Source organism: Acanthochromis polyacanthus, chromosome 4 (assembly GCF_021347895.1).
Source record: "Acanthochromis polyacanthus isolate Apoly-LR-REF ecotype Palm Island chromosome 4, KAUST_Apoly_ChrSc, whole genome shotgun sequence".
Classification (NCBI taxonomy): domain Eukaryota; kingdom Metazoa; phylum Chordata; class Actinopteri; family Pomacentridae; genus Acanthochromis; species Acanthochromis polyacanthus.
The window spans coordinates 4,046,723-4,071,983 of record NC_067116.1 but is presented as its reverse complement, the minus strand read 5'-3'; the positions used below and the strand labels follow the sequence as shown (position 1 = coordinate 4,071,983).

The 25,261-nt window shown below is 39.7% G+C and overlaps 1 protein-coding gene across 1 annotated transcript in view; it reads left to right on the top strand.

Moving 5' to 3' along the window:
- Positions 1-25,261, top strand: part of patj (PATJ crumbs cell polarity complex component) — a 168,280-nt gene that overhangs the window by 36,089 nt on the left and 106,930 nt on the right. The window contains exons 12-18 of the mRNA XM_051947482.1: positions 895-1,020; positions 4,221-4,282; positions 4,543-4,599; positions 4,791-4,925; positions 6,903-7,109; positions 7,269-7,343; positions 8,442-8,645. Of these exons, the coding sequence (XP_051803442.1) occupies positions 895-1,020; positions 4,221-4,282; positions 4,543-4,599; positions 4,791-4,925; positions 6,903-7,109; positions 7,269-7,343; positions 8,442-8,645 (866 nt within the window). The remainder of the gene's footprint in view (positions 1-894; positions 1,021-4,220; positions 4,283-4,542; positions 4,600-4,790; positions 4,926-6,902; positions 7,110-7,268; positions 7,344-8,441; positions 8,646-25,261) is intronic.

Here is a 25,261-nt window from a genome sequence, read left to right as displayed (position 1 = left end):
ATGAACGCCTAGACCTGTATGAACGCCTAGACCTGTATGAACGCCTAGACCTGTATGAACGCCTAGACCTGTATGAACGCCTAGACCTGTATGAACGCCTAGACCTCTGTGAACGCCTAGACCTCTGTGAACGCCTAGACCTCTGTGAACGCCTAGACCTCTGTGAACGCCTAGACCTCTGTGAACGCCTAGACCTCTGTGAACGCCTAGACCTCTGTGAACGCCTAGACCTCCGTGAACGCCTAGACCTCCGTGAACGCCTAGACCTCCGTGAACGCCTAGACCTCCGTGAACGCCTAGACCTCCGTGAACGCCTAGACCTCCGTGAACGCCTAGACCTCCGTGAACGCCTAGACCTCCGTGAACGCCGAGACCTCCGTGAACGCCGAGACCTCCGTGAACGCCGAGACCTCCGTGAACGCCGAGACCTCCGTGAACGCCGAGACCTGTATGAACACCTAGACCTCGATGAACTCCAGGTTCTGGTTCCTACCAATGAGTCCACATCAACATTTAAACATCTAAAAACTGGAACCTTGTGTTGTCAAAGTTTAACCATCAGATTCTACTGATGTAGGAGTTTTATTCCTGGAGATACTGAACCATTAAAATGGCTCCACATGTTTTTCTTCTTTTGATGGTGAAAACAAAAATTCTCAGGTCTGAAAATATGTGAAATTCTTAAAGTTCAGCCAAAATATTTCTCAGAAGTTTGTTTTTGGTCCCAAATGATGAATAAATAAACTCGGAATCTGAATCTTTCTAAAGTCTGTCTGGATTTACTGAAAGTTCTGCTGATCGTAGCGTCTTTATGACACCCGAGCAGGTGTTTGTTGTGGCGATAAAAGTGTGTTGATGTTGGTGTGTGTGTGTCTGTGTGTGTGTGTGTGTTAGTGGAGAGGGAGTCGTCTCGTGTGTCGCTCAGGAGGTCACTGGAGGTCAAAGCTCATCCATCAGCGTTGGGATCGACGATGACCAAGCAGGAAGCAGCGTACCTGAACGCACCACCACTGACCAGGGGTGAGTACACACACAAATAAACAAACACACAATTACACACTGGCAAACATTCATCATCCTCTAAATTATCAGAAAAAATGATATGAAATTATTTTGTTGGGCATAATCTGAAGAAATGGGACACAAAACAACCAAAATTAGATTAAAAGCAACAAAAATGAGCAAAAATTTGACAAAAAACTACGAAAGTTAGACAGAAGACAACAAAATGAACAAAAATTAGAATAAACAACCAAAATTAACAAAAAAAACTAGATGGTGAACAACTAAAACTAGACTAAAAACAGCCAAAATGGGACAAAATGACACAAAGCCCAGTTGTTTTTTGTCCATTTCATGTTGATTTTTCATTTTTAGGTTTATTTACATCCATTTCTGGTCTTTCTGTGTCAATTTGATGTCATTTTGAGCCTATTTGTGTTTATTTTTCAGTAGTTTTGTCTCATTTTGTTCTGTTTGCATCTGTTTCTGGTTTTCTCGTGTCTCTTTTCAATCATCTTGTTTGTTTTTCTGGTTTCATGTTTCTCTAGTTTTGCATATGTTGAGGTTTTTGTATTTTTCAGCGGTTTGTCTTTGATTTTCTGTCTAATGATTTTCCAGAATAATTTACTTCAGTATTTGAAAAGACGTGGTTATTACTGCTCTAAACTTGTATTAAAGCTCCTCAGAGAGTAAACTGGTCGGTAAAAGGAAACCTCTCTGCAGACCGTCAGTGATTCAGGCTTCCTCTCTGAATTACTTCCTTTCTTTTTCTTCCTCATTAGCTTTTCTAAGTGGCCAGAACGCTGTGCTAACACTCAGACAGATGTAACGTGTCCCGGCAACGTATCGCCTGTTTATTCAGCCAAACGCTGCGATTTATGGCTGAGAGGTCAGAGATGCTAATTTAATCAGAGGCTGGAACGCTGCCAGGCTGCTGCAGGAACCTCTGAGAGAACCTGGAGGAGAACCTGGAGGAGAACACGGGTCTGTTCAGCTCAGAAGAACCTCCGGGTTTAAACCATAGATCCAGAAATCTGTTCAGACTGCTGCAGAGGAACCTGTTGGTTCTGTTTGGGTCTATCAAGCTAGCTACACATTAGCTTGTTAGCCTCTAAGCCACGGGAGTCAAAATAATTCTAGTCGAGGTTCAGCCCAATCTGATCACCAGTAAAACCAGTAGACAGCATAATAACCTGCAAATAACCACAACTCCTAATGGTTCCTTTGTTTTAGTGCAAAAAAGTTGACATTTAAGGAATTATCTTTTTACTGAACATCATGAACAACCTGAAATTTATGAAGAAAAATAAATTCAGTTTCATCAACATTCATCCTCAGTTCATCATTTCCTCATTACAACTTTCAGATCACAGAGTGTCTACAAAGGAACACAACATTTAGTCACCTGGACCTGAACCATGGAGGATTTACTGGAGGATCAACACGATAAAAGCCAGACAAAAAAAGACCAAGAACATCACAAAATATTAGAAAAAAGAGACACAAAATGACAAAAGTGAGAAAAATTGATAAAAAATTAGACAAATGACACAAAACAAAACAAAAAAAGACAAAAAGCTGGAAAGCGACAAAAAAAATGGACAAATGAGACAAAAACGACAAAAGCGCGAAACAAAACGACAAAAACAATAGACCAACAACACAAGCATAACAAAAAACACAACAAAAATGATGACTGAAAGCATTGAATAAAGTAAAACACAAAATGACAAATGAGAAAAACCCACAAGCGAGAAGAAAAGAAACACAAAACGACAAAAATGAGAAACAAAACATGATACAAAAACACAACTAAGACAAAAAAGACAAAAGCCAACAAAAAGCAGACAAAATATTACAAAATTTAGACACAAAACGACAAAAATAGACAAACGACATGAAAAAAACAACAAAAGAGAAAATAAGTTACAAAGCAACAAAAAATGGACAAATGACAGAAACGAGACAAAAAACGACAAAAATGAGAAACAAAACAGCAAAAACATGAGTCAAGTGACAAAAGCATCAAAAACAAGACAAAATATAAAAATGAGACACAAAGCGACAAAAATAGACAAACGACATGAAACAAAACAAAAACACCGAAAAATTAGACAAAAGTCACAAGGCGACAAAAAATTTGACAAAAACAAGACAAAAAAATAACAAAAATGGAACAAAACAACAAAAAAATAGACAGACACAAGCAAGACAAAAAATGATGCGAAACCAAACAAGGAGAGAAAAATAGACAAAAAAATTCAAACCGACAAAAAAGGAACATAACTCCTAAAAATCGACAAAAAGCACAAGCAACACAGAGAAACAAAACGACAAAAATGAGAAACAAAACAGCAAAAACATGAGTCAAGTGACAAAAGTCAGACAAAAAGCAACAAAAACAAGACAAAATATTATAAAAATCAGACACAAAACGACAAAAAATAGACAAACGACATGAAACAAAACAAAAACGCCGAAAAATTAGACAAAAAAGTCACAAGGCGACAAAAAATTTGACAAAAAGGAAACAAAACAACAACAAAAAAGACAAAAGCAAGCAAAACAAAAAAACGACACGAAACAAAACAAGGAGACAAAAATCAACAAAAAAAATTACAAAGCGACAAAAAAGGAACATAACTACCAAAAATCGACGAGAAGCACAAGCAAGACAAAAAGAAAACAAAACGACAAAAATGAGAAACAAAACGACGCAAACTCGACACAAACAACAAGTCAGAGAAAAAAAGACAAATAAAACGCGACAAAATCTTACAAAAATGAGACACGAAACAACAAAAGATCACTCTTGTGTTTTACTTTCTGATCCAATCAACTTGTCATGGTCTAGAAATGATTTTAAATTTATAGTTTTACTAATTTACAATCTGCAGTTAATGTCTTCTCTGTAATTTTTACACTGTGAGGGCCGGATTGGACCCTCTGGAGGACCACTTTTGGACCACGGGCCTCATGTTGGACACCCCTGGTCTAAGGGTTGTGGGAGCAGTTCTCTTTCTGCTCTATTATTGCAGTAATACTGATACTGTGTGTAGTATATGTATAGTAGTACACATATACTACACACAGTATTTCTGCTGCAGAACTGTTGGTTTTCATACGAGTTTCAGTGGATGATCTAAAGGAAGCTGCTGTAGACGTTCATATCCACTGAGACTGTGTGTGTGTTTATGTGTGTCGTTGTGTGTTTTCAGCCTCAGAAGCAGAGCTCAGAGCTAAATGGCAGCAGGCTCTTGGTCCTCAGTATGAAGTCCTGGTGAGAAAAATACTCAAATTTACATGTTTTACTGCTAATAATGAACCTAATGTACTTTATATTATTGTAATATTTTGTTATTATTATTATAGAACTGTTTATATTACTATTGTGTATTATTATTATATGGAACTGTCTATATTGCTGTATTATTATTATTATTACTATTATGAATAATAATATTGAACTGTTTATATCACTGTAATATATTAGAATTATGGTTATGGAACTGTTTATTTTATCATATGTGTGTGTATCAGGTGGTGAGGTTGGATCCGGTCATTGAAGACGATGCAGAGCTGCAGAAATCATCAAAGGTGAAAATAACAGAACAGCAGCTCAAACCCACATTAAATCTATAAATGTGTAAATCTATCAGTTTAGCACATCCAGGACAGGTTTCCATCACTAAACCAAACACCTGCAGTACCAACCGCTGGTTATTGGGTCACTGAGAGGTTCTAAACCTAACGAGTGTTTCCTGTGTCCTGACTTCCTGTCTGTCCAGCTGCTGCCCATCCACACTCTGCGTCTCGGCGTGGAGCTGGACTCTTTCGATGGACATCACTACATCTCCTCTGTGGCCCCTGGGGGCCCCGTGGACAAACATGGAGTCCTGAGACCGGAGGACGAGCTGCTGGAGGTAAAAACACGACGACACGCTGCAGGGCGACGAGATGGATTTAAAATAATCACTTTATCGTGATTGTCTCATTTAGAAACTCTCCATGAATAAAGTCTGAAAAGAACAAACTCAACAGGGAAACATTCAAAGAGTTTTAGACTGAGATGACTTTATACATCTAGAAAAAAATCACCAGAATATACAAGAATAAATGTGCAAAGGACAATAAATGCAGCAGAAACAGAGAACAGAGGAGCAGGTTGTTGGAGATCCATCCAGCACGGTGGAACATCTTCTAGTAGTTGGAGATCAATCCAGCACGGTGGAACATCTTCTAGTAGTTGGAGATCAATCCAGCATGGTGGAACATCTTCTAGTAGTTGGAGATCAATCCAGCATGGTGGAGCATCTTCTAGTAGTTGGAGATGCATTCAGCATGGTGGAACATCGAGTAGTTGGAGATCCATTCAGCATGGTGAAACATCTTCTAGTAGTGGTAGATCCATCCAGCATGGTGGAGCATCTTCTAGTAGTTGGAGATCCATTCAGCATGGAGGAACATCTTCCAGTAGTTGGAGATCAATCCAGCATGGTGGAGCATCTTCTAGTAGTTGGAGATCCATTCAGCATGGAGGAACATCTTCTAGTAGTTGGAGATCCATCCAGCATGGTGGAACATCTTCTAGTAGTTGGAGATCCATCCAGCATGGTGGAACATCTTCTAGTAGTTGGAGATCCATCCAGCATGGTGGAACATCTTCTAGTAGTTGGAGATCAATTCAGCATGGTGGAACATCTTCTAGTAGTTGGAGATCAATCCAGCATGGTGGAACATCTTCTAGTAGTTGGAGATCAATCCAGCATGGTGGAACATCTTCTAGTAGTTGGAGATCAATCCAGCATGGTGGAACATCTTCTAGTAGTTGGAGATCAATCCAGCATGGTGGAGCATCTTCTAGTAGTTGGAGATGCATTCAGCATGGTGGAACATCTAGTAGTTGGAGATCCATTCAGCACGGTGGAACATCTTCTAGTAGTGGTAGATCCATCCAGCATGGTGGAGCATCTTCTAGTAGTTGGAGATCCATTCAGCATGGAGGAACATCTTCCAGTAGTTGGAGATCCATCCAGCACGGTGGAACATTTTCTAGTAGTGGTAGATCCATCCAGCACGGTGGAACATCTTCCAGTAGTTGGAGATCCATCCAGCATGGTGGAACATCTTCTAGTAGTTGGAGATCCATCCAGCATGGTGGAACATCTTCTAGTAGTTGGAGATCCATTCAGCATGGTGGAACATCTAGTAGTTGGAGATCCATTCAGCATGGTGGAACATCTTCTAGTAGTTGGAGATCCATTCAGCATGGTGGAACATCTTCTAGTAGTTGGAGATCCATCCAGCATGGTGGAACATCTTCTAGTAGTTGGAGATCCATCCAGCATGGTGGAACATCTTCTAGTAGTTGGAGATCCATCCAGCATGGTGGAACATCTTCTAGTAGTTGGAGATCCATCCAGCACGGTGGAACATCTAGTAGTTGGAGATTCATTCAGCATGGTGGAACATCTTCTAGTAGTTGGAGATCCATTCAGCATGGTGGAACATCTTCTAGTAGTTGGAGATCCATCCAGCATGGTGGAACATCTTCTAGTAGTTGGAGATCCATCCAGCATGGTGGAACATCTTCTAGTAGTGGTAGATCCATCCAGCATGGTGGAGCATCTTCTAGTAGTTGGAGATCCATTCAGCATGGAGGAACATCTTCCAGTAGTTGGAGATCCATTCAGCATGGTGGAGCATCTTCTAGTTGTTGGAGATCCATTCAGCATGGAGGAACATCTTCTAGTAGTTGGAGATCCATTCAGCATGGTGGAACATCTTCTAGTAGTTGGAGATCCATCCAGCATGGTGGAACATCTTCTAGTAGTTGGAGATCCATCCAGCATGGTGGAACATCTTAAATCCTGTTTAATTCAGTTGGGTCTGTTCTGCAGGTCAACGACGTTCAGCTGTATGGAAAGTCTCGGAGGGAAGCTGTTTCCTTTCTCAAAGAGGTTCCTCCTCCATTCACTCTGATCTGCTGCCGACACCCCACCTCAGAGCTGGGACCAGAACCAGAATTGGAACCTGAACCTGAACCCGCACCAGCACTACCATCAGAACCAGAACCAACCAGACAATCCCAGCTCAACATGGAGGAGGTGAGACAGTAAAACCTTTCACCATCTGTTGTAGAAAATAATTCTGAACATTAAACTTAGAAAATGCAGAAATCTGTTTGTTTCAGTCATCATGAAACATTTCTGCTGAAGTTCAGATGATAAAATCCAGAATTTAAAGTTTGTGTTAACTTCTGTCAGATCGAGTTGAAACTTTCATCGATGCTCCTCAGTCAGAACGACCTGAGAGACGACAAGCAGCAGCTAGACACACAGGTAAGGTACAGGTAGCTAACACACAGGTAAGGTACAGGTAGCTAACACACAGGTAGCTAACACACAGGTAGCTAACACACAGGTAAGGTACAGGTAGCTAACACACAGGTAAGGTACAGGTAGCTAACACACAGGTAGCTAACACACAGGTAGCTAACACACAGGTAAGGTACAGGTAGCTAACACACAGGTAAGGTACAGGTAGCTAACACACAGGTAGCTAACACACAGGTAAGGTACAGGTAGCTAACACACAGGTAAGGTACAGGTAGCTAACACACAGGTAAGGTACAGGTAGCTAACACACAGGTAAGGTACAGGTAGCTAACACACAGGTAAGGTACAGGTAGCTAACACACAGGTAAGGTACAGGTAGCTAACACACAGGTAAGATACAGGTAACTATCTAACAGGTAACTGTCTGCAGCTTCTTGCTGACATTTTATTTCTGTAGGACTTTACAGCTGAATTATAAAAACTTTATAAAGACAAAAGAGCGTTAAATAAAAACAGTAAAAGACTTCTAAATATGCCTGATTTATTTGTCATTTTTACTCATAAAATGTGGATGGTTAATGAGAGCTTCATATGTCAAATACTTTCTGAGATAATTATTTGTTTTAAATTACCTGCCGACCCATTTTCAGCAGGTTTTATCTTTTTGAAATGTGAGTCTGAACAACATCTGATTAAAAGATTATTAAACGCTTTAATCTGTCATCTTTGAGCTCATTAACAATAACTTGATAATACAGAAATCAACTAGTGATTTATTTCCTGAACCAGATGATCAGCAGAGGAAGAGAATAAAGGGACATTTTCAGGCCTTTGTCTGCATTACTTAAGTTTATTTGAGATGTTACCATTGAAGCGTAGCCTCAAATCTAAAATACTGAAGGATGCACAGTTAAAATGATCTCCGAAGGTGTGCTGTCTGTTGATCTAAACCATCATAAATATCTTCATATCCAGATGTTTTTCCAGCAGAGATGGCTGAGCAGGAATTGTTCTGAAGATCTTCTGGTCTGGGATGTAATGATGGATGATTGGACGGTTCTCAGGTCAGATCTCACCACCTGAACTCTGGATGTGTTTTAGGAGCAGGTATCACCTGTAGAGGAGGAGCTGAAGGAGGAGACGCCTCCACACAGCGAGGAGGAGGAAGAGGACGAAGAGGGGGATGATGATGATGATGATGATGATGATGAAGGAGAGCTGGCTCTGTGGTCTCCAGATGTTGAGATGTTGGAGCTGCAGAAGGAGAAAGATAAAGGCCTCGGATTCAGCATCCTGGACTACCAGGTACCAGAAGCTCCTGAACATCAGGTGTTCCACACAGCCAAACCAGCTTCTCATGACAACTTCTTCTTTTTCTACTCCTTCTTCTTCTTCTACTACTCCTTTTTCTACTCCTTCTACTCCTTCTTTTTCTACTACTTCTACTCCTTCTTCTTCTTTTTCTTCTTCCTCTTCTTCTACTTCTCCTCCATCACCTCCCTCTTCTTGTTCTTATTCTTCCAGTTGAAGTTTCTCTGTTTGGACTCAGCTTATTAGATGATCTCAGATGTTTCTGGGTCTTTCTGGAGGTTAAAGTGTTGCAGGAGCTCTGGGATCAGAGCAGCTCTGCACCAGGAGATGACTTCAGTATTTGTTGCTTTTCATAATCCCAGTGTCTGAACTTAAATTCACATCTGACATTTAAAAGTCAGATTCTCCAGAGTTTATGTCTCTGACCGTTCAGTCGTCTGAGTCGTCGCCATGGAAACAGCTGATCAGATGTGATTTAGATGTGGGTGAAACCAGAAGCATCAGATCTGACGTTATATCTGATCTAAAGGGATGGAAACACTTCAGCAGAAGTATGGAGCTGCTGATTGGTGATCAGGAGGTCTTTTACTGTTTGTTGGACCTGTTCTGTCCTGATTGGTCTGTTGGAGGAGCAGAGGCAGCCCCCTACTGGTTGGTTCTACAGGTTCTCATGCAGAGTTAATTAGCTCCCTGTGGTCCGATTTGGTTAGTCTGAGCTCTCTGCAGAGAAACATCAGGATGGAGTGAATCAGAGTCCCGACATGAAGACCAGGACCAGCTTCAGGTTTAGATTTAACCACAACTCGTCTTTCAGAAAAAAAGACCTGACCTCCTTTCTCCACCTCATTTATGAACAACTTTGATCACTTTACAAATCAATATTTTACTTAAAGAAACGTGTGATCAGTTCAGGACAAATGATGCAGCTTCAGAGATGAACCTCCTGGATCATTTTAATCTAAAGTCCTGCAGCTCTGAGGAACCAGAACATCATGAAGGAGGAGAGAGAACTCAGAGACGTCTTCTGTCAGGAGGACTCAGAACGATGGAAACTAGAGAAATTAAACACAAATCTGTATTTATTTTATGAAATCTGTAATCAACACGTCCGTCCTGTCGATGTTCTTCTGTTTTCAGACTTTTCCTCTCTACTCTGCTCTGGATGGATCTCCAACAACCTGCTCCTCTGTTGTCTGTTTCTGAGCTGTGCTGACTTTATTTATTCATCCAGTAGCTTTGGTTTTCCTCTCAGTCTCTTGTCATCTCTGTTTTCTGTCTCAGTTTTGTTGTGTTTTGTGTCTCATTTTTGCTGTTTTGTGTCTCCATTTTGTCGTTTTGTGTCTTTTTTGCTGTTTGTCTTGATTTTGTCATTTTGTCTTTTTTATTGTTTTGCATCTCCATTTTCTTTTTTTGTGTCTCAATTTTTTCATTTTTTGTGACAGGACTTTGATGAAATATTATGATTTTAAGCTTACATTGAGATTACCATGCCTGTCTTTGACGATATCCTCATCAGAACATTGAATATCTGAGGATTCTTTCCTCTGCGTTGGATAAAATCGAGTCATTCGCTGATTTCTCTGAAGCCTTTGGAGCCCAGCGGCAGGTTTGGGGTTCACAGGTTAACAGCAGTCAGCTGGATGTGGATGTTTTGAATTGTGAGGATGTTTTTCTGGTCACGGCTCTGCTGGGAGCAGAACCTGAGGTGGACCCAGAGGAACTACAGAGGGCTTTCAGGATGATCCGGACCTGAACGCCTCAGGCGGAGTGTCTGGTTGCTGCTGTTATTAAGACACAGATGCTGGTGAAGATGGACGGACGAATTGATTGATCAGGACGATGTTTTTAGGGGGACACTGATTGATCATCACGGTGTTTTTAGGGGGACACACTGATTGATCAAGACTTTGTTTTCAGGGGGACACTGATTGATCAGGACGATGTTTTTAGGGGACACACTGATTGATCAGGACGGTGTTTTTAGGGGGACACTGATTGATCAGGACGATGTTTTAGGGGGCACACTGATTGATCAGGACTTTGTTTTTAGGGGGACACTGATTGATCAGGACGATGTTTTTAGGAGACACAGTGATTGATCAGGACGGTGTTTTTAAGGGGGCACTGATTGATCAGGACGAAGTTTTTAGGGCGACACGCTGATTGATCAGGACGGTGTTTTTAGGGGGACACACTGATTGATCAGGACGGTGTTTTTAGGGGACAGACTGATTGATCAGGACGGTGTTTTTAGGGGACACACTGATCAGGACGGTGTTTTTAGGGGGACACACTGATCAGGACGATGTTTTTAGGGGACACACTGATTGATCAAGACTTTGTTTTTAGGGGGACACTGATTGATCAGGACGATGTTTTTAGGGGACACACTGATTGATCAGGACGATGTTTTTAGGAGACACACTGATTGATCAGGACGATGTTTTTAGGGGGACACTGATTGATCAGTACGATGTTTTTAGGGGGACACTGATTGATCAGGACGGTGTTTTTCGGGGACAGACTGATTGATCAGGACGGTGTTTTTCGGGGACAGACTGATTGATCAGGACGGTGTTCTTAGGGGACACACTGATCAGGACGATGTTTTTAGGGGACACACTGATTGATCAAGACTTTTTTTAGGGGGACACTGATTGATCAGGACGATGTTTTTAGGGGACACACTGATTGAGCAAGACTTTTTTTAGGGGGACACTGATTGATTAGGACGGTGTTTTTAGGGGACACACTGATCAGGACGATGTTTTCAGGGGACACACTGATTGATCAGGACGATGTTTTTAGGGAGACACTGATTGATCAGGACGATGTTTTTAGGAGACCTACTGATTAATCAAGACTTTGTTTTTAGGGGGACACTGATTGATCACGACGATGTTTTTAGGGGGACACACTGATTGATCAGGATGATGTTTTTAGGGGGACACTGATTGATCAAGACGGTGTTTTTAGGGGGACACTGATTGATCAGTACGATGTTTTTAGGGGGACACTGATTGATCAGGACGGTGTTTTTAGGGGACACACTGATTTATCAAGACTTTGTTTTTAGGGGGACACGCTGATTGATCAGGACGGTGTTTTTAGGGGGACACACTGATTGATCAGGACGGTGTTTTTCGGGGACACACTGATCAGGACGGTGTTTTTAGGGGACACACTGATCAGGACGGTGTTTTTAGGGGGACACACTGATTGATCAGGACGATGTTTTTAGGGGACACACTGATTGATCAGGACGATGTTTTTAGGAGACACACTGATTGATCAGGACGATGTTTTTAGGGGGACCCACTGATTGATCAAGACTTTGTTTTTAGGGGGACACTGATTGATCAGGACGATGTTTTTAGGGGACTCACTGATTGATCAGGACGGTGTTTTTAGGGGGACACTGATTGATCAGTACGATGTTTTTAGGGGGACACTGATTGATCAGGACGGTGTTTTTAGGGGACACACTGATTTATCAAGACTTTGTTTTTAGGGGGACACGCTGATTGATCAGGACGGTGTTTTTAGGGGGACACACTGATTGATCAGGACGGTGTTTTTAGGGGGACACACTGATCAGGACGATGTTTTTAGGGGACACACTGATTGATCAAGACTTTGTTTTTAGGGGGACACTGATTGATCAGGACGATGTTTTTAGGAGACACACTGATCAGGACGATGTTTTTAGGGGACACACTGATTGATCAAGACTTTGTTTTTAGGGGGACACTGATTGATCAGGACGATGTTTTTAGGGGACACACTGATTGATCAGGACGGTGTTTTTAGGGGGACACTGATTGATCAGGACGGTGTTTTTATGGGACACACTGATTTATCAAGACTTTGTTTTTAGGGGGACACACTGATTGATCAGGACGGTGTTTTTAGGGGGACACACTGATTGATCAGGACGGTGTTTTTAGGGGGACACACTGATTGATCAGGACGGTGTTTTTCGGGGACACACTGATCAGGACGGTGTTTTTAGGGGACACACTGATCAGGACGGTGTTTTTAGGGGGACACACTGATTGATCAGGACGATGTTTTTAGGGGACACACTGATTGATCAGGACGATGTTTTTAGGAGACACACTGATTGATCAGGACGATGTTTTTAGGAGACACACTGATTGATCAGGACGATGTTTTTAGGGGGACCCACTGATTGATCAAGACTTTGTTTTTAGGGGGACACTGATTGATCAGGACGATGTTTTTAGGGGACACACTGATTGATCAGGACGGTGTTTTTAGGGGGACACTGATTGATCAGTACGATGTTTTTAGGGGGACACTGATTGATCAGGACGGTGTTTTTAGGGGACACACTGATTTATCAAGACTTTGTTTTTAGGGGGACACGCTGATTGATCAGGACGGTGTTTTTAGGGGGACACACTGATTGATCAGGACGGTGTTTTTCGGGGACACACTGATCAGGACGGTGTTTTTAGGGGACACACTGATCAGGACGGTGTTTTTAGGGGGACACACTGATTGATCAGGATGGTATTTTTAGAAGAACGTGGAGCTGATGGTGGTGAACGGCTCAGATTGTTCAGACTCCTGCTCCGTCTAGGGATGTTGGAGGGAAACCCTGGTGTGTCTGCTGAGCTTCTCCCCCACCAGCTTCTTTATCTTTAGGCACAGCTTCACCTTAAGACCTCGGCCTCCCCCTCCTCCCCCATCCTCCTCCTCCTCGGTCAGGCCCAGCTGCAGGTTAACTCCCTGTTGGAGAACATACATGTGGGCCTGCACATACATGCTTCTGCCCAGGAGGCCTGTGTGAGTCTGTGTGTGTCTGCGCTGGAAATCAGTGTTTTCTTTAGACGAGAACATTTGAACTGTGCGGTTAGAAATCAGAAATTAACACTTAGAGGAGCAGATGTGCTCGTTCTCTGCTCTGGATCGTTGTTCTGGCAGATCTTTGTGTGATTTTAAAGCTCTTTATCTGATCTGCAGATCAACCTCCAGGAACAGCAGACAAATCTCGACAAAACATATTTCTAATAACAGCAGACGCAGTTCTAAAAACGCATTTTTACAACCGATTGGGGTCTTAGAATTAGAGGAACCTCGAGGAACTCTGGAGATTTTTATGGAACCCTGGAGGAACCTTTAACAGCTCAGTTCAGAGAAGAGGCTACTGGAAGAGTTTTGTGTCTGTCAGGTTTAGATCTAACCGACACTTTCGCCCTGCATTTACACCTGGTTTTATTTACTTTATTTGTCAAATCTTTAATTTTTTTTGAAGTTGTTTATGTTACAATTCTTCAGCATGGACAGTTAACAACAGATTAATGCACAAAATATCCATCCATCCATCCATCCATCCAATCTGTCCTTTGTCTAACATTTTTCTTCAGTTTGGGGGTAAAATAAATAAAAAAATCTCTATATTGAGAACAAAAATGAAGATGTCAGAATGGAAACCCAAACCCCAGTAGACAGTCCTTTGAAGAACCTTTGTGAGGAGATCCTTCAGGAAGTTCTGCTGCAGGGGTTCCTCGTGGAACCGTTGTGAACTCTACAGGTTCCTCCACAGTGACGACGGTGAGAAACTCCAGAAGGTTCCTCCACGCTCCTCAACTTCTAAGAGTCTATCTGCACCGGGACTGAAACCAGATCTTTAGTTTATGTCGGCCAAGTAATTTTCTTCAGAATTCAGCATTAGCTATCAATAACTGATTAATTTACGATGCTGGATCTTTGTCCTGTGCTGCTATTGTTTTATTTATTCATGGACACATGATCTGGAACCATTTCCTGCCCGATCCCTGTTTGATTTAACACCTCTGTTCTGATTGGAGGCCATGAACCTCCTCAGAAGTCTTTGTCATGGTTCCTGTGGCTGCTAAACTCCCACAGTGGATATTTATGTTGTGTTTTAGCCAATAGACGCTATAATAGGTGATGCTGCTCCGTATGTCACTGATGTAAGAAATCTGTACAAACTGATCCAACTTTCTTACAATCATGAGTTCTGGTTGGAGCTCATTAAGTAGAACAGAAGTCTTTGTCATGATGCCCGTTGCTGCTAAACTCTCACAGTGTTCTCTGCTTTAACTGTAGTCTGAGTGATGCCTCCTCTGGTCTCTACAGGATTAAACAGGAAGAGACTCCACCTGGTGGAACAACCAGGAACTACAACTAGTCTACAGTACCTGAAATGTGTATTATCGAGGAAAGTAATATCAGCAGACACTAAATACTAAAATCCACTCAGACTGGATCAGGACGTCTCTATCCTGCTGCTATATAACCTACATAGGGACCTGATTTCTCTTAATAAAATGAAATAAAGTGATTTAAAATCTTGACCTCAAAAGGAAGAGATTTCATGAAGTAATTCAACATGAATTTAGTTGTAGGGTTAGGGTTATTTGGAAAAAATTGAGTTTAGATTAGACAAAATGTTAAGATAATGCAACAATAGTTTATCATCCATCTAAACAATGTTAGAAACCTAAAACCATCTAAACCAGGGCAGTCAAACTCATCTTAGTTCTACTTTCAGTCCAGTTTGATCTCCACTGAAATCACAGTATACGAACCCATTCATCCTCAGTTTATCATTTCCACATTATAACTTCCAGATCAGAGTGTCTACAAAGGAACACAACATTTAGTCACCTGGTACTGAACCACAGAGGATTTACTGGAGGATCACAACCACAAAAGAAGACATAAAAGACAAAAACAACAAAAACAAGACAAAATATTACAAAAATGAGACAGAAAATGACAGAAAATAAGACAAGCAGCACAAAAGTGAGACAAAAATTTACTCAATGACACAAACGTGACCAAAATGACAAAAGCAAGAAACAAAGCCACAAAAAAGAAGAGAAACAAGACAAGCAAGACAACAAAAAAACACAAAACGATACAAAAAACAATGAATAAAGCCAAACATGAACTGACAAAAATAAGACAAAAAACACAATCAAGACAAAAAGGAAACACAAAACGACAAAAATATGAGATAAACAACAAAAGTCAGACAAAAAACAACAAAAGCAAGACGTATAACAAAAATGAGACACAAAACATGACACAAAATGATAAGAAATGAGACAAATGACAAAACAAAACAGAGACAAAAAAATTAGACAAAGTTGCAAAAAATGGACAAATGACGAAAACAAGACACAAAATGACAAAAATATGAGACAAGCAATAAAAATTAGACAAAAAACAACCAAAACAAGACAAATGATTACAAAAATGAGACGCAAAATCACCAAAACAAGGAAGAAAACAAAAAAAATGAGAAATAAAACAGCAAAAACATGAGAGAAACCAATAAAATCTGTCAAAGAAACAACGAAAAAAGACAAAATATTACAAAAATGATACACAAAATGAAAGAAAATGAGACGAAAAGGAAACACAAAATGACAGAAACACGAGAGGAGGACCAGTTTTGGGCCGTGGGCCTCATGGTGGACATCCCTGATTTCTTGAATTTGCAACTCTAAAAAACTTCAGAATTATGGTAATTTAGGACAAAACAACTTGGAACAGCTTCATTTTCATGAGTAATCAACGAAAGACTGTTTTTGCTGCCAGTTCTTAAAAATATCTTTGATTGCACAGAAAATCTGCTTCCTTTAACTCTGTTGTTTGAATGTAATTTCATTAGAAGTTTCCTGAACTTCAAAAGATCGATGAATTCTGCACTGAAGAACCTCTGATTAACTTAAACAGAAGCATTATTAATGAGCTCAAAGGCGTTTTCCGTCTTTATTCCTCCACCTTGTCGGATTAAAACGGACTTCTCAGGTCGTGACTCTTGTTTTTCTCCGACCTGCAACATTTTCCACTAAACTAAATGAATCAAGTTTTCGCCGTTTCTCCACATCTCGCCTGAAGGACGGTCGGCCGGCTGCTGCCAAACGTTTTCCGGTTACTGCGGCTGTCAGAGAAGAGTGAAAGATGGTTGGAGGCAATAAGAGGATAAAACAGGATGGTTTCATACCTGAAAAATGCTTCTCGCCCAAACATTTTGTTCTGTTCTGAGTGAAACTGCTAAAGTTCAGGTTTATCCATAAAAAAACTTCTTAAACTGACGTCCAGTTGTAGTTTACAGAGTTACTGTTCAGTCTGACTTCTTCTAAATAAACCGATGAGCAGCAAAGAAAACAGCAAAGAGACGCAAAATTATTTAAAACAAACATGAAGAGACACGGAGAAGCGACAAAAAGCCACGAACAGAGAAACACAAAGACCAGAAAGAGACAATAACCGACATCAGAGGTAGAAGCAAATACAGAGACACAAAATGACCACAGAGGCACAAAATAACCACAAAGAGACACACAACAACCGCAAAGAGACACAATATGACCACAAAGAGACACAAAATAACCACATAGACACAAAACGACCACAGAGACACAAAACAACCACAAACAGACACAAAACGACCACACAGAGACACGAAACGACCACACAGAGACACGAAACGACCACAAAGAGACACGAAACGACCACAAAGAGACACGAAACGACCACAAAGAGACAAAAAACGACCACAGAGACACAAAACAACCACAAACAGACACAAAACAACCACACAGAGACACGAAACGACCACACAGAGACACGAAACGACCACAAAGAGACACGAAACGACCACAAAGAGACACGAAACGACCACAAAGAGACACGAAACGACCACAAAGAGACACGAAACGACCACAAAGAGACACGAAACGACCACAAAGAGACACGAAACGACCACAAAGAGACACGAAACGACCACAAAGAGACACGAAACGACCACAAAGAGACACGAAACGACCACAAAGAGACATGAAACGACCACAAAGAGACACAAAATAACCACATAGACACAAAACGACCACAAAGAGACACGAAACGACCACAAAGAGACATGAAACGACCACAAAGAGACACGAAACGACCACAAAGAGACACGAAACGACCACAAAGAGACACGAAACGACCACAAAGAGACACGAAACGACCACAAAGAGACATGAAACGACCACAAAGAGACACAAAATAACCACATAGACACAAAACGACCACAAAGAGACACAAAACGACCACAAAGAGACAAAAAACGACCACAAAGAGACACAAAACAACCACAAAGAGACACAAAACGACCACAGAGACACAAAATAACCACAAACCGACCACAAAGAGACACAAAATAACCGCAAAACGACCACAAAGAGACACAAAACAACCACAGAGACACAAAACGACCACAAAGAGACACAATACGACCACAAAGAGACACAATACGACCACAAAGAGACACAAAACAACCACAAAGAGACAATACGACCACAAAGAGACACAAAGAGACACAAAACAACCACAGAGACACAAAACGACCACAAAGAGACACGAAACAGCCACTCGGAGACAAAACAACCATAAAGAGACACAAAACATCCACACAGACACACAAAACTACAAAGAGACACAAACCAACCACAAAGAGACACAAATGCCCAGAAAGGATCCGAAAACACAACTAAAACACACAAAACAAGCACAAAGAGACAACAAACTAAAGAGTTGTTAGATGTCCTACCATCTTTTCTTCTGTCTTCGTTTTTTGAGTCGAGGGTCAGATTGAAGCAGGAGAAACTAGAAGAAGGAACTTCCAGCGTGAAGATTTGTGTTGTTTGGAACAAAGAGGCCGAAGTCTGAGGAGACCAGGAGTGTGTAGACGTTGTTCTACTGAAGGCCACGGAGAGTGTTTTCATGAAATAAGTCTGGGAAATGTTTGGCTCCGATTATCTAACCTCAGAGGCGCTGGAGGTCCTGATGTATTTTAATAAACTCCTAAAATACTGGGACGGCTGTTTATTTCGGTTATTAAAACCTCCTGAGTTCCTCTCTAACTGGCATCAGAAAGGTCTTCAAAACTTTGTAGACACTCTGCAACCTACACACCCAGAAAAACCTCCTCATTCTTACCCGCCGCGGCGTTTCACTACTTTTGGCAAAGTACATTTTTAATTTCTCTTTTTTTTCTCCTACGTTTTTCTGATTCCTCCACTCCTCGACTGCGGAGGCCTTTCTTTTTCCGGAGGATCTTGTAGGAGTGGAGGACTTGAGTTCTGACTCCTCACCACCTGTAGCCATGCTGCTCGCTCTAAAAATACAGGCCTCTTTGTTCTGGCAGCCTGAATCTTGGCACGGCAGCTCGCTGTGCGGCGCAGCGATGCCCAGGGTTCAGCGCCGGGGAATTCACAAAATGTACATCCGCTGCAGCTCCACATCTCTGAGGGCTTCAGGTTCTGGCAGGACGTCCTCATGGAGAGAAACTCAAACTGGACCACTTCTTCTTCTACTTCTTCTTTTGTTGTTCTTCTTCTTCATATTCTTCCTTTTCTTTTGTTGTTGTTTTCTTCTTTTTGTTGTTGTTGTTGTTGTTCTACTTCTTCTTCCTCTTCTTCCTCCTCTTCGTCGTCTTCTTATTGTTGTTCTTCTTTACTTCTTTGTATTCTTCTTCTTCCTCTATTTTCTTTATTTTCTTTTCTTCTTCATCTTCTAGTTCTTCCTTTTTCTTTTCTTCTTTCTCTCTTTCTTCCTCTTTTCCTTCTTCTGTTTCTTCAATTTCTTCTTCCTCTTCTTCCTGTTTTTCTTCTCCTTCATTTTCTTTCTCTTGTTCCTTGTCCTGTTCTTCCTCTTTCTTCTTCTTCACTGTCTTTTTTCTTCTTCCTCTTTTTCTTAATCTTCTTCCTCTTTTCTTCTTATTCTGCTTTGTCTTTTTTCTCTTCCTCTTTTCTTCTTTTTCTTCATCTTCCTGTTCTTCCTCTTCTTTTTCCTCTTCTTTTCTTCTTCTTCTCTTTATCCTTCTTCCTTTTCTTCCTCTTCTTTTTCCTCTTCCTCTTTTCTTCTCTTTTTTTGTCTACCTGTTCCTCCTCTTCTTCTTTTCTTCCCTCTTTTTTGTCTACCTGTTCTTCCTCTTCTTTTCCTCTTCTTTTCTTCTTCTTCTCTTTCTCCTTCTTCCTTTTCTTCCTCTTCTTCATCTTATTCTTGCTTTCTAATCTTCAAAAAGACCAAACAGGTTCAAACTTTGCTCGGTGAAGATTTCATCAACAGAAGCAGTGATTTTTTTTTTTCTGTTTTCTCTGAACTCATAAATATTTTAAATTATTTATCGCTGTGTCGGTTATTTGGTTCCTAACAATGTCAGAAAACAGAGAAAAAATATTTGTTGTTTAAGAAAATGAGACTCAAAGACCAAAAATGGAAGCAGATGAAGGAAAAGAGCCCAAATAAACGAGGCGACCTGTTAAACAGAAAACTAATGATGGATCAGAAGCTCTGATGTTTTCTTTACTTTACAGAGACACAAACAGACCAGAAGCATTTTCACACAGAACAAAAAAAATAAAATAAAAACAGAGAAACAGAAAGAGAGAAACTGATGGAATAAAGATCGGAGCTGAAAATCATCAACATTCTTTTTCATCGGATATTTTCTGGACGAGTTGATCTGTTGGTCGTTTAGTCCAAAGATCTAAAGTTTACTGTCAGAGGAGGATAGAAACCTGAAAATATTCATTTTTAAGGAGCTGAAATCACAGAATTTAAACAGTTTGTGTTTTAAAAATGACTCAAACCGATTATTGATGAAAATAGTCACAACTTCATATCAACAGAAAGACGCTAAAAGATGCTCAGAGACGAGGAGAAGCAGAAATGAAAGCAAAAGCAAAACAAGCAGAAAGAGACAAACGGATAAAGAGACGCAGAATAAATGGCAGAAATCCAGAAAAAAACAGTTAGATGAAGACAGATCTGCAGAAATAAACCTTAATAATCCACGTCTGAGACAGAATCTGTTTGATTCATGTCTGATTAATTCTGACAAACGTGTAGAAGTACATTTAACCTGCATGAGGAACAGCTTTCCTTTTAAAGTCAGTTTATATCAAAGTCAGACTGAGTCATAAAGCAAATTAAAAACACAGAGTTGATCTAACAAAAACACAAAAACAGAAAGAAGAGATGAAGACGGACAAGGCATCGGACTGATAGAAGTAAAAAAAAAACTTCATGGTTCATAAAAACAAACATCTAGTTCAGTCTGCAGCATCCAGAACCAAAAACAAAATGTAAATAAAAGCAAAATAATGGATTAGAATGAAATGATGTGGTTATAATAAAACCTTAAATGATGATGAAATAAATAAACACTACAGAGTTTTATATCTGATGGACAGTATTCAGTAAACCAATAATCAGATTAAACCTCTTCATTTTTAACTTACAATAAACTCTGTTTTCTGTCTTTGGTTTGTTGAAGTCGAAGGAAACATTTTGAGGTTTCCATGAGTTGGTGTTCAATTATTTTTAATTATTTTATTATTTTAAAGTCTGTAGTTTTCCTTTCTGCCTCCAGTTTATATCACAGTAAAATGAAAGTCGAACGACGAAGCATCGGACGGAAAGAACCTAAAAGATCTGTAGAATAAAAAGCAAACTAACAGCTGATCCAGTCTGGTTTTATCATTTCATGGTTTTAGTGTCATTTCAGAGTTTTATTCTGTTCAACATTAGACAGCAGTAGAGCTTAAAATCATCTCCAGAACCTGTAAAACAAACATTTTGCTCTAAAACCAAAGATCTGCTGAAACCTGGATGCACATTTAGGAACTCATGAATTTCTACTTCTCTGAACCAAATTATTCATTTTCTGCATCAGTGTTTAGTTCAAATGTCTTCATTTATGTTGAAGGAAAAATGAGGAAAGCTCAGAGTCTCCTTTCAGAAGTTTATCCTTTATTAGCAGCTTCATGTCTGATCGGTGGTAGATTTAAACCAGATCAGACAGACCGTCATTCACCAACGTGTCACACATTCACCAGGTCTGAGCGCACACAACAAAAATGAGGCGCAAAATAACAAAAACGAGATGCAAACAACAACAAAAATGAGACAACAAAAACGAGACAACAAAAACGAGGTGCAAAATAGCAAAAACGAGATGCAAACAACAACAATGAGACACACAACAAAAATGAGACACCCAACAAAAACGAGACGCAAAATAACAAAAACGAGATGCAAACAACAACAAAAATGAGACAACAAAAACGAGACAACAAAAACGAGGTGCAAAATAACAAAAACGAGATGCAAACAACAACAATGAGACACACAACAACAAAAATGAGACACCCAACAAAAACGAGACGCAAAATAACAAAAACGAGATGCAAACAACAACAAAAATGAGACAACAAAAACGAGACAACAAAAACGAGGTGCAAAATAACAAAAACGAGATGCAAACAACAAAAATGAGACAACAAAAACGAGACAACAAAAACGAGGTGCAAAATAACAAAAACGAGATGCAAACAACAAAAATGAGACAACAAAAACGAGACAACAAAAACGAGGTGCAAAATAACAAAAACGAGATGCAAACAACAACAAAAATGAGACAACAAAAACGAGACAACAAAAACGAGGTGCAAAATAACAAAAACGAGATGCAAACAACAAAAATGAGACAACAAAAACGAGACAACAAAAACGAGGTGCAAAATAACAAAAACGAGATGCAAACAACAACAAAAATGAGACACACGACAACAAAAACGAGGCACACAACAAAAACGAGGCGCAAAATAACAAAAACGAGACACACAACAAAAACGAGACACACAACAAAAACGAGACAACAAAAACGAGACGCAAAACAAAAATGAGACACACATCAACAAAAACGAGACACACAACAAAAACGAGACACACAACAAAAATGAGACACAACAAAAACGAGACGCAAAACAAAAACGAGACAACAAAAACGAGACGCAAAACAAAAATGAGACACACATCAACAAAAACGAGACACACAACAAAAACGAGACACACAACAAAAATGAGACACAACAAAAACGAGACGCAAAACAAAAACGAGACACACAACAAAAATGAGGCGCACAACAAAAACGAGACACACAACAAAGACGAGACACAACAACAAAAGTGAGGCGCACAACAAAAACGAGATGCAAAATAACAAAAACGAGACACAACAAAAACGAGACGCACAACAAAAACGAGATGCAAAATAACAAAAACGAGACACAACAAAAAAGAGACACACAACAAAAACGAGACGCACAACAAAAACGAGACAACAAAAACGAGACGCAAAATCACAAAAACAAGACACACAACAACAAAAACAAGACACACAACAAAAACGAGACACAACAACAAAAATGAGGCGCACAACAAAAACGAGATGCAAAATAAAAACGAGACACAACAAAAATGAGGCGCACAACAAAAATGAGACACACAACAACAAAGACGAGACACAACAACAAAAGTGAGGCGCACAACAAAAACGAGATGCAAAATAACAAAAACGAGACAACAAAAAAGAGACACACAACAAAAACGAGACGCACAACAACAAAAACGAGACAACAAAAACGAGACGCAAAATCACAAAAACAAGACACACAACAACAAAAACAACACACAACAAAAACGAGACAACAAAAACGAGACGCACAACAACAAAAACGAGACAACAAAAACGAGACACAAAAATTACAAAAACAACAAAATCATAATACGAGACACACAATTATCAAAACGAGGAACAAAATCATTAAAACCAGAGACAAAATGGCAAAAATGACAGAATTATGAAAATGAGAAACAAAATCCTAAAAATGAGACGCACAATTATTAGAATGAGAGACAAAACCACAAAAACAACAAAATCATGAAAGCGAGACACAGAATCATCAAAATGAGTAATTTAGTTCTTTTATTCTCTAATTTGGGTTGTTTTGTGTCTAAGTTTTGCTCATTTTGTTCTTTATTTTTAGGTTTGTTGAACTTTAAATCAGTGTATTGCAGTGGTCCGTACATGTTATTAAAACGTGGTATTTAAAGGTTATATTGATGGAAGGCAAATAGAAATAGTCCAAAAAACTCCAGTACAGGCTGTAGAAGTGTCAGAACATGTGGCTCCTTCTCCTTTTCATTCTCCTCTTAATTCCTGGACCTTCAGATTCCGTCTTCGAACATTTCTGCCTCTTCTGGAATCTGCACCAAAGTTCTTCTGAAACAAAGTTAGTTTCTGCTTTAAAAACAGAATAATGAAGATAAAACCAGCTGTGAGGCCTCAGTGTTTCACTCTAGTGTGTTTAATTGAAGCTTAATCGATCGATCGATCAGTCACCGTTCCGTTGAGTGTAGCCGATTATTTCTCTCCATCTAATCTGATCTCTTTCCGTGTGTTTCCATGATGTCGGTCCGTCCATCGTCTCCATTCTCCTCTCTTTCCTTTAACCCTCCTGTTGTTTTCATTTACAGACACCAAAAAGTATTGTTTCCTTTTCTAAAAAAAAACAAAAATTCAGTGAAAGATTTCCCCAAATTTGTGAAAATTTGCAAAAAATTCCAGGAAGAAAATTCCAATAATTGCATAAAAGTTTCCATTAAAAGTTTTATTTAAAAGAAAGCCTAAATTGGCAAGAAAATTCTTGTAAATATTTTCAAAAAATGAGTAAAAATCTTCCAAAAAAAGTCCTAAAAATATCTAAAGTGATTACACGTATGTCGGTAAAACTTCTATTTTCTTTAAGAACATTCACATAAAAACCAACCAAAATCCAGTGAATATCACTGGATTTTGGTTGGTTTTTATGTGAATGTTCTTAAAGAAACATTTTAATGAGCTATTTTTTTCTACCAAAAAATGTTCAAAAATTTCCCAAAAATGTTAAAAATATGGACATCAGAAGTTTCACTGTGAATATATTTTTCCCACATTTTCAAACTTTAAAATGGGTCAGTTTGGGGTCTCTTTCCTCATGATGTGTTTCCTGATCATGTTCAGTAGCGTAGAATTAGTGTTGAGTCCTTTTAAACGTCTTCATTGGTTCTTCTGTCCGTATCAGATAAACGCAGCTCTAAAACCAGTGATTCTGTTTCACATTTTATTATTTATGCTCCAGATCAGAGCTAGAGTCTCATCTGGACGCTGGTTTTCTTTTCTGTCAGTACATTTTTATTTTCATAAACGCCGTTCTTTCTGCTCTCCGTCTGATTCTGCTTCAGTGTTTCTGCTCCAGTTCTACGTTGGGATGTTAATAGGCACGTTAAATACTGAATATGGGATTTAAAAAAGGCAGAATAAACGCAAATGGAGACGATCGGATGAAAACAGAAAGATGCAGAATAAGACCAGGAACGTGAAAACACAAAACCCCCCACGGATGGAAACAGAACAATAGTAGACACAAAATCAACACAAAAAGACTCTAAACGCCCAAAAAACCCAGTCAAGCAGAACAAAAAGGCTCTAAATGAACACAAATACATGCAAAACAAACTGTAAGAGGCAGAAAAACAGAAAAACCCTCCATAAATCAGGAGCTGAATGGAATGTTTGACTTTTTCTGTCCTTTCTGACCGTTTAGTAAACAAAAACCTCTGACTCCCTGATTAAATCATAATATTAATAATAATTTTATTTATACGGCAGCCTTAAGAGGTCGATGATCAGATGGTGACATGTCAGGAAATATTGATTATTGATCAGTGAA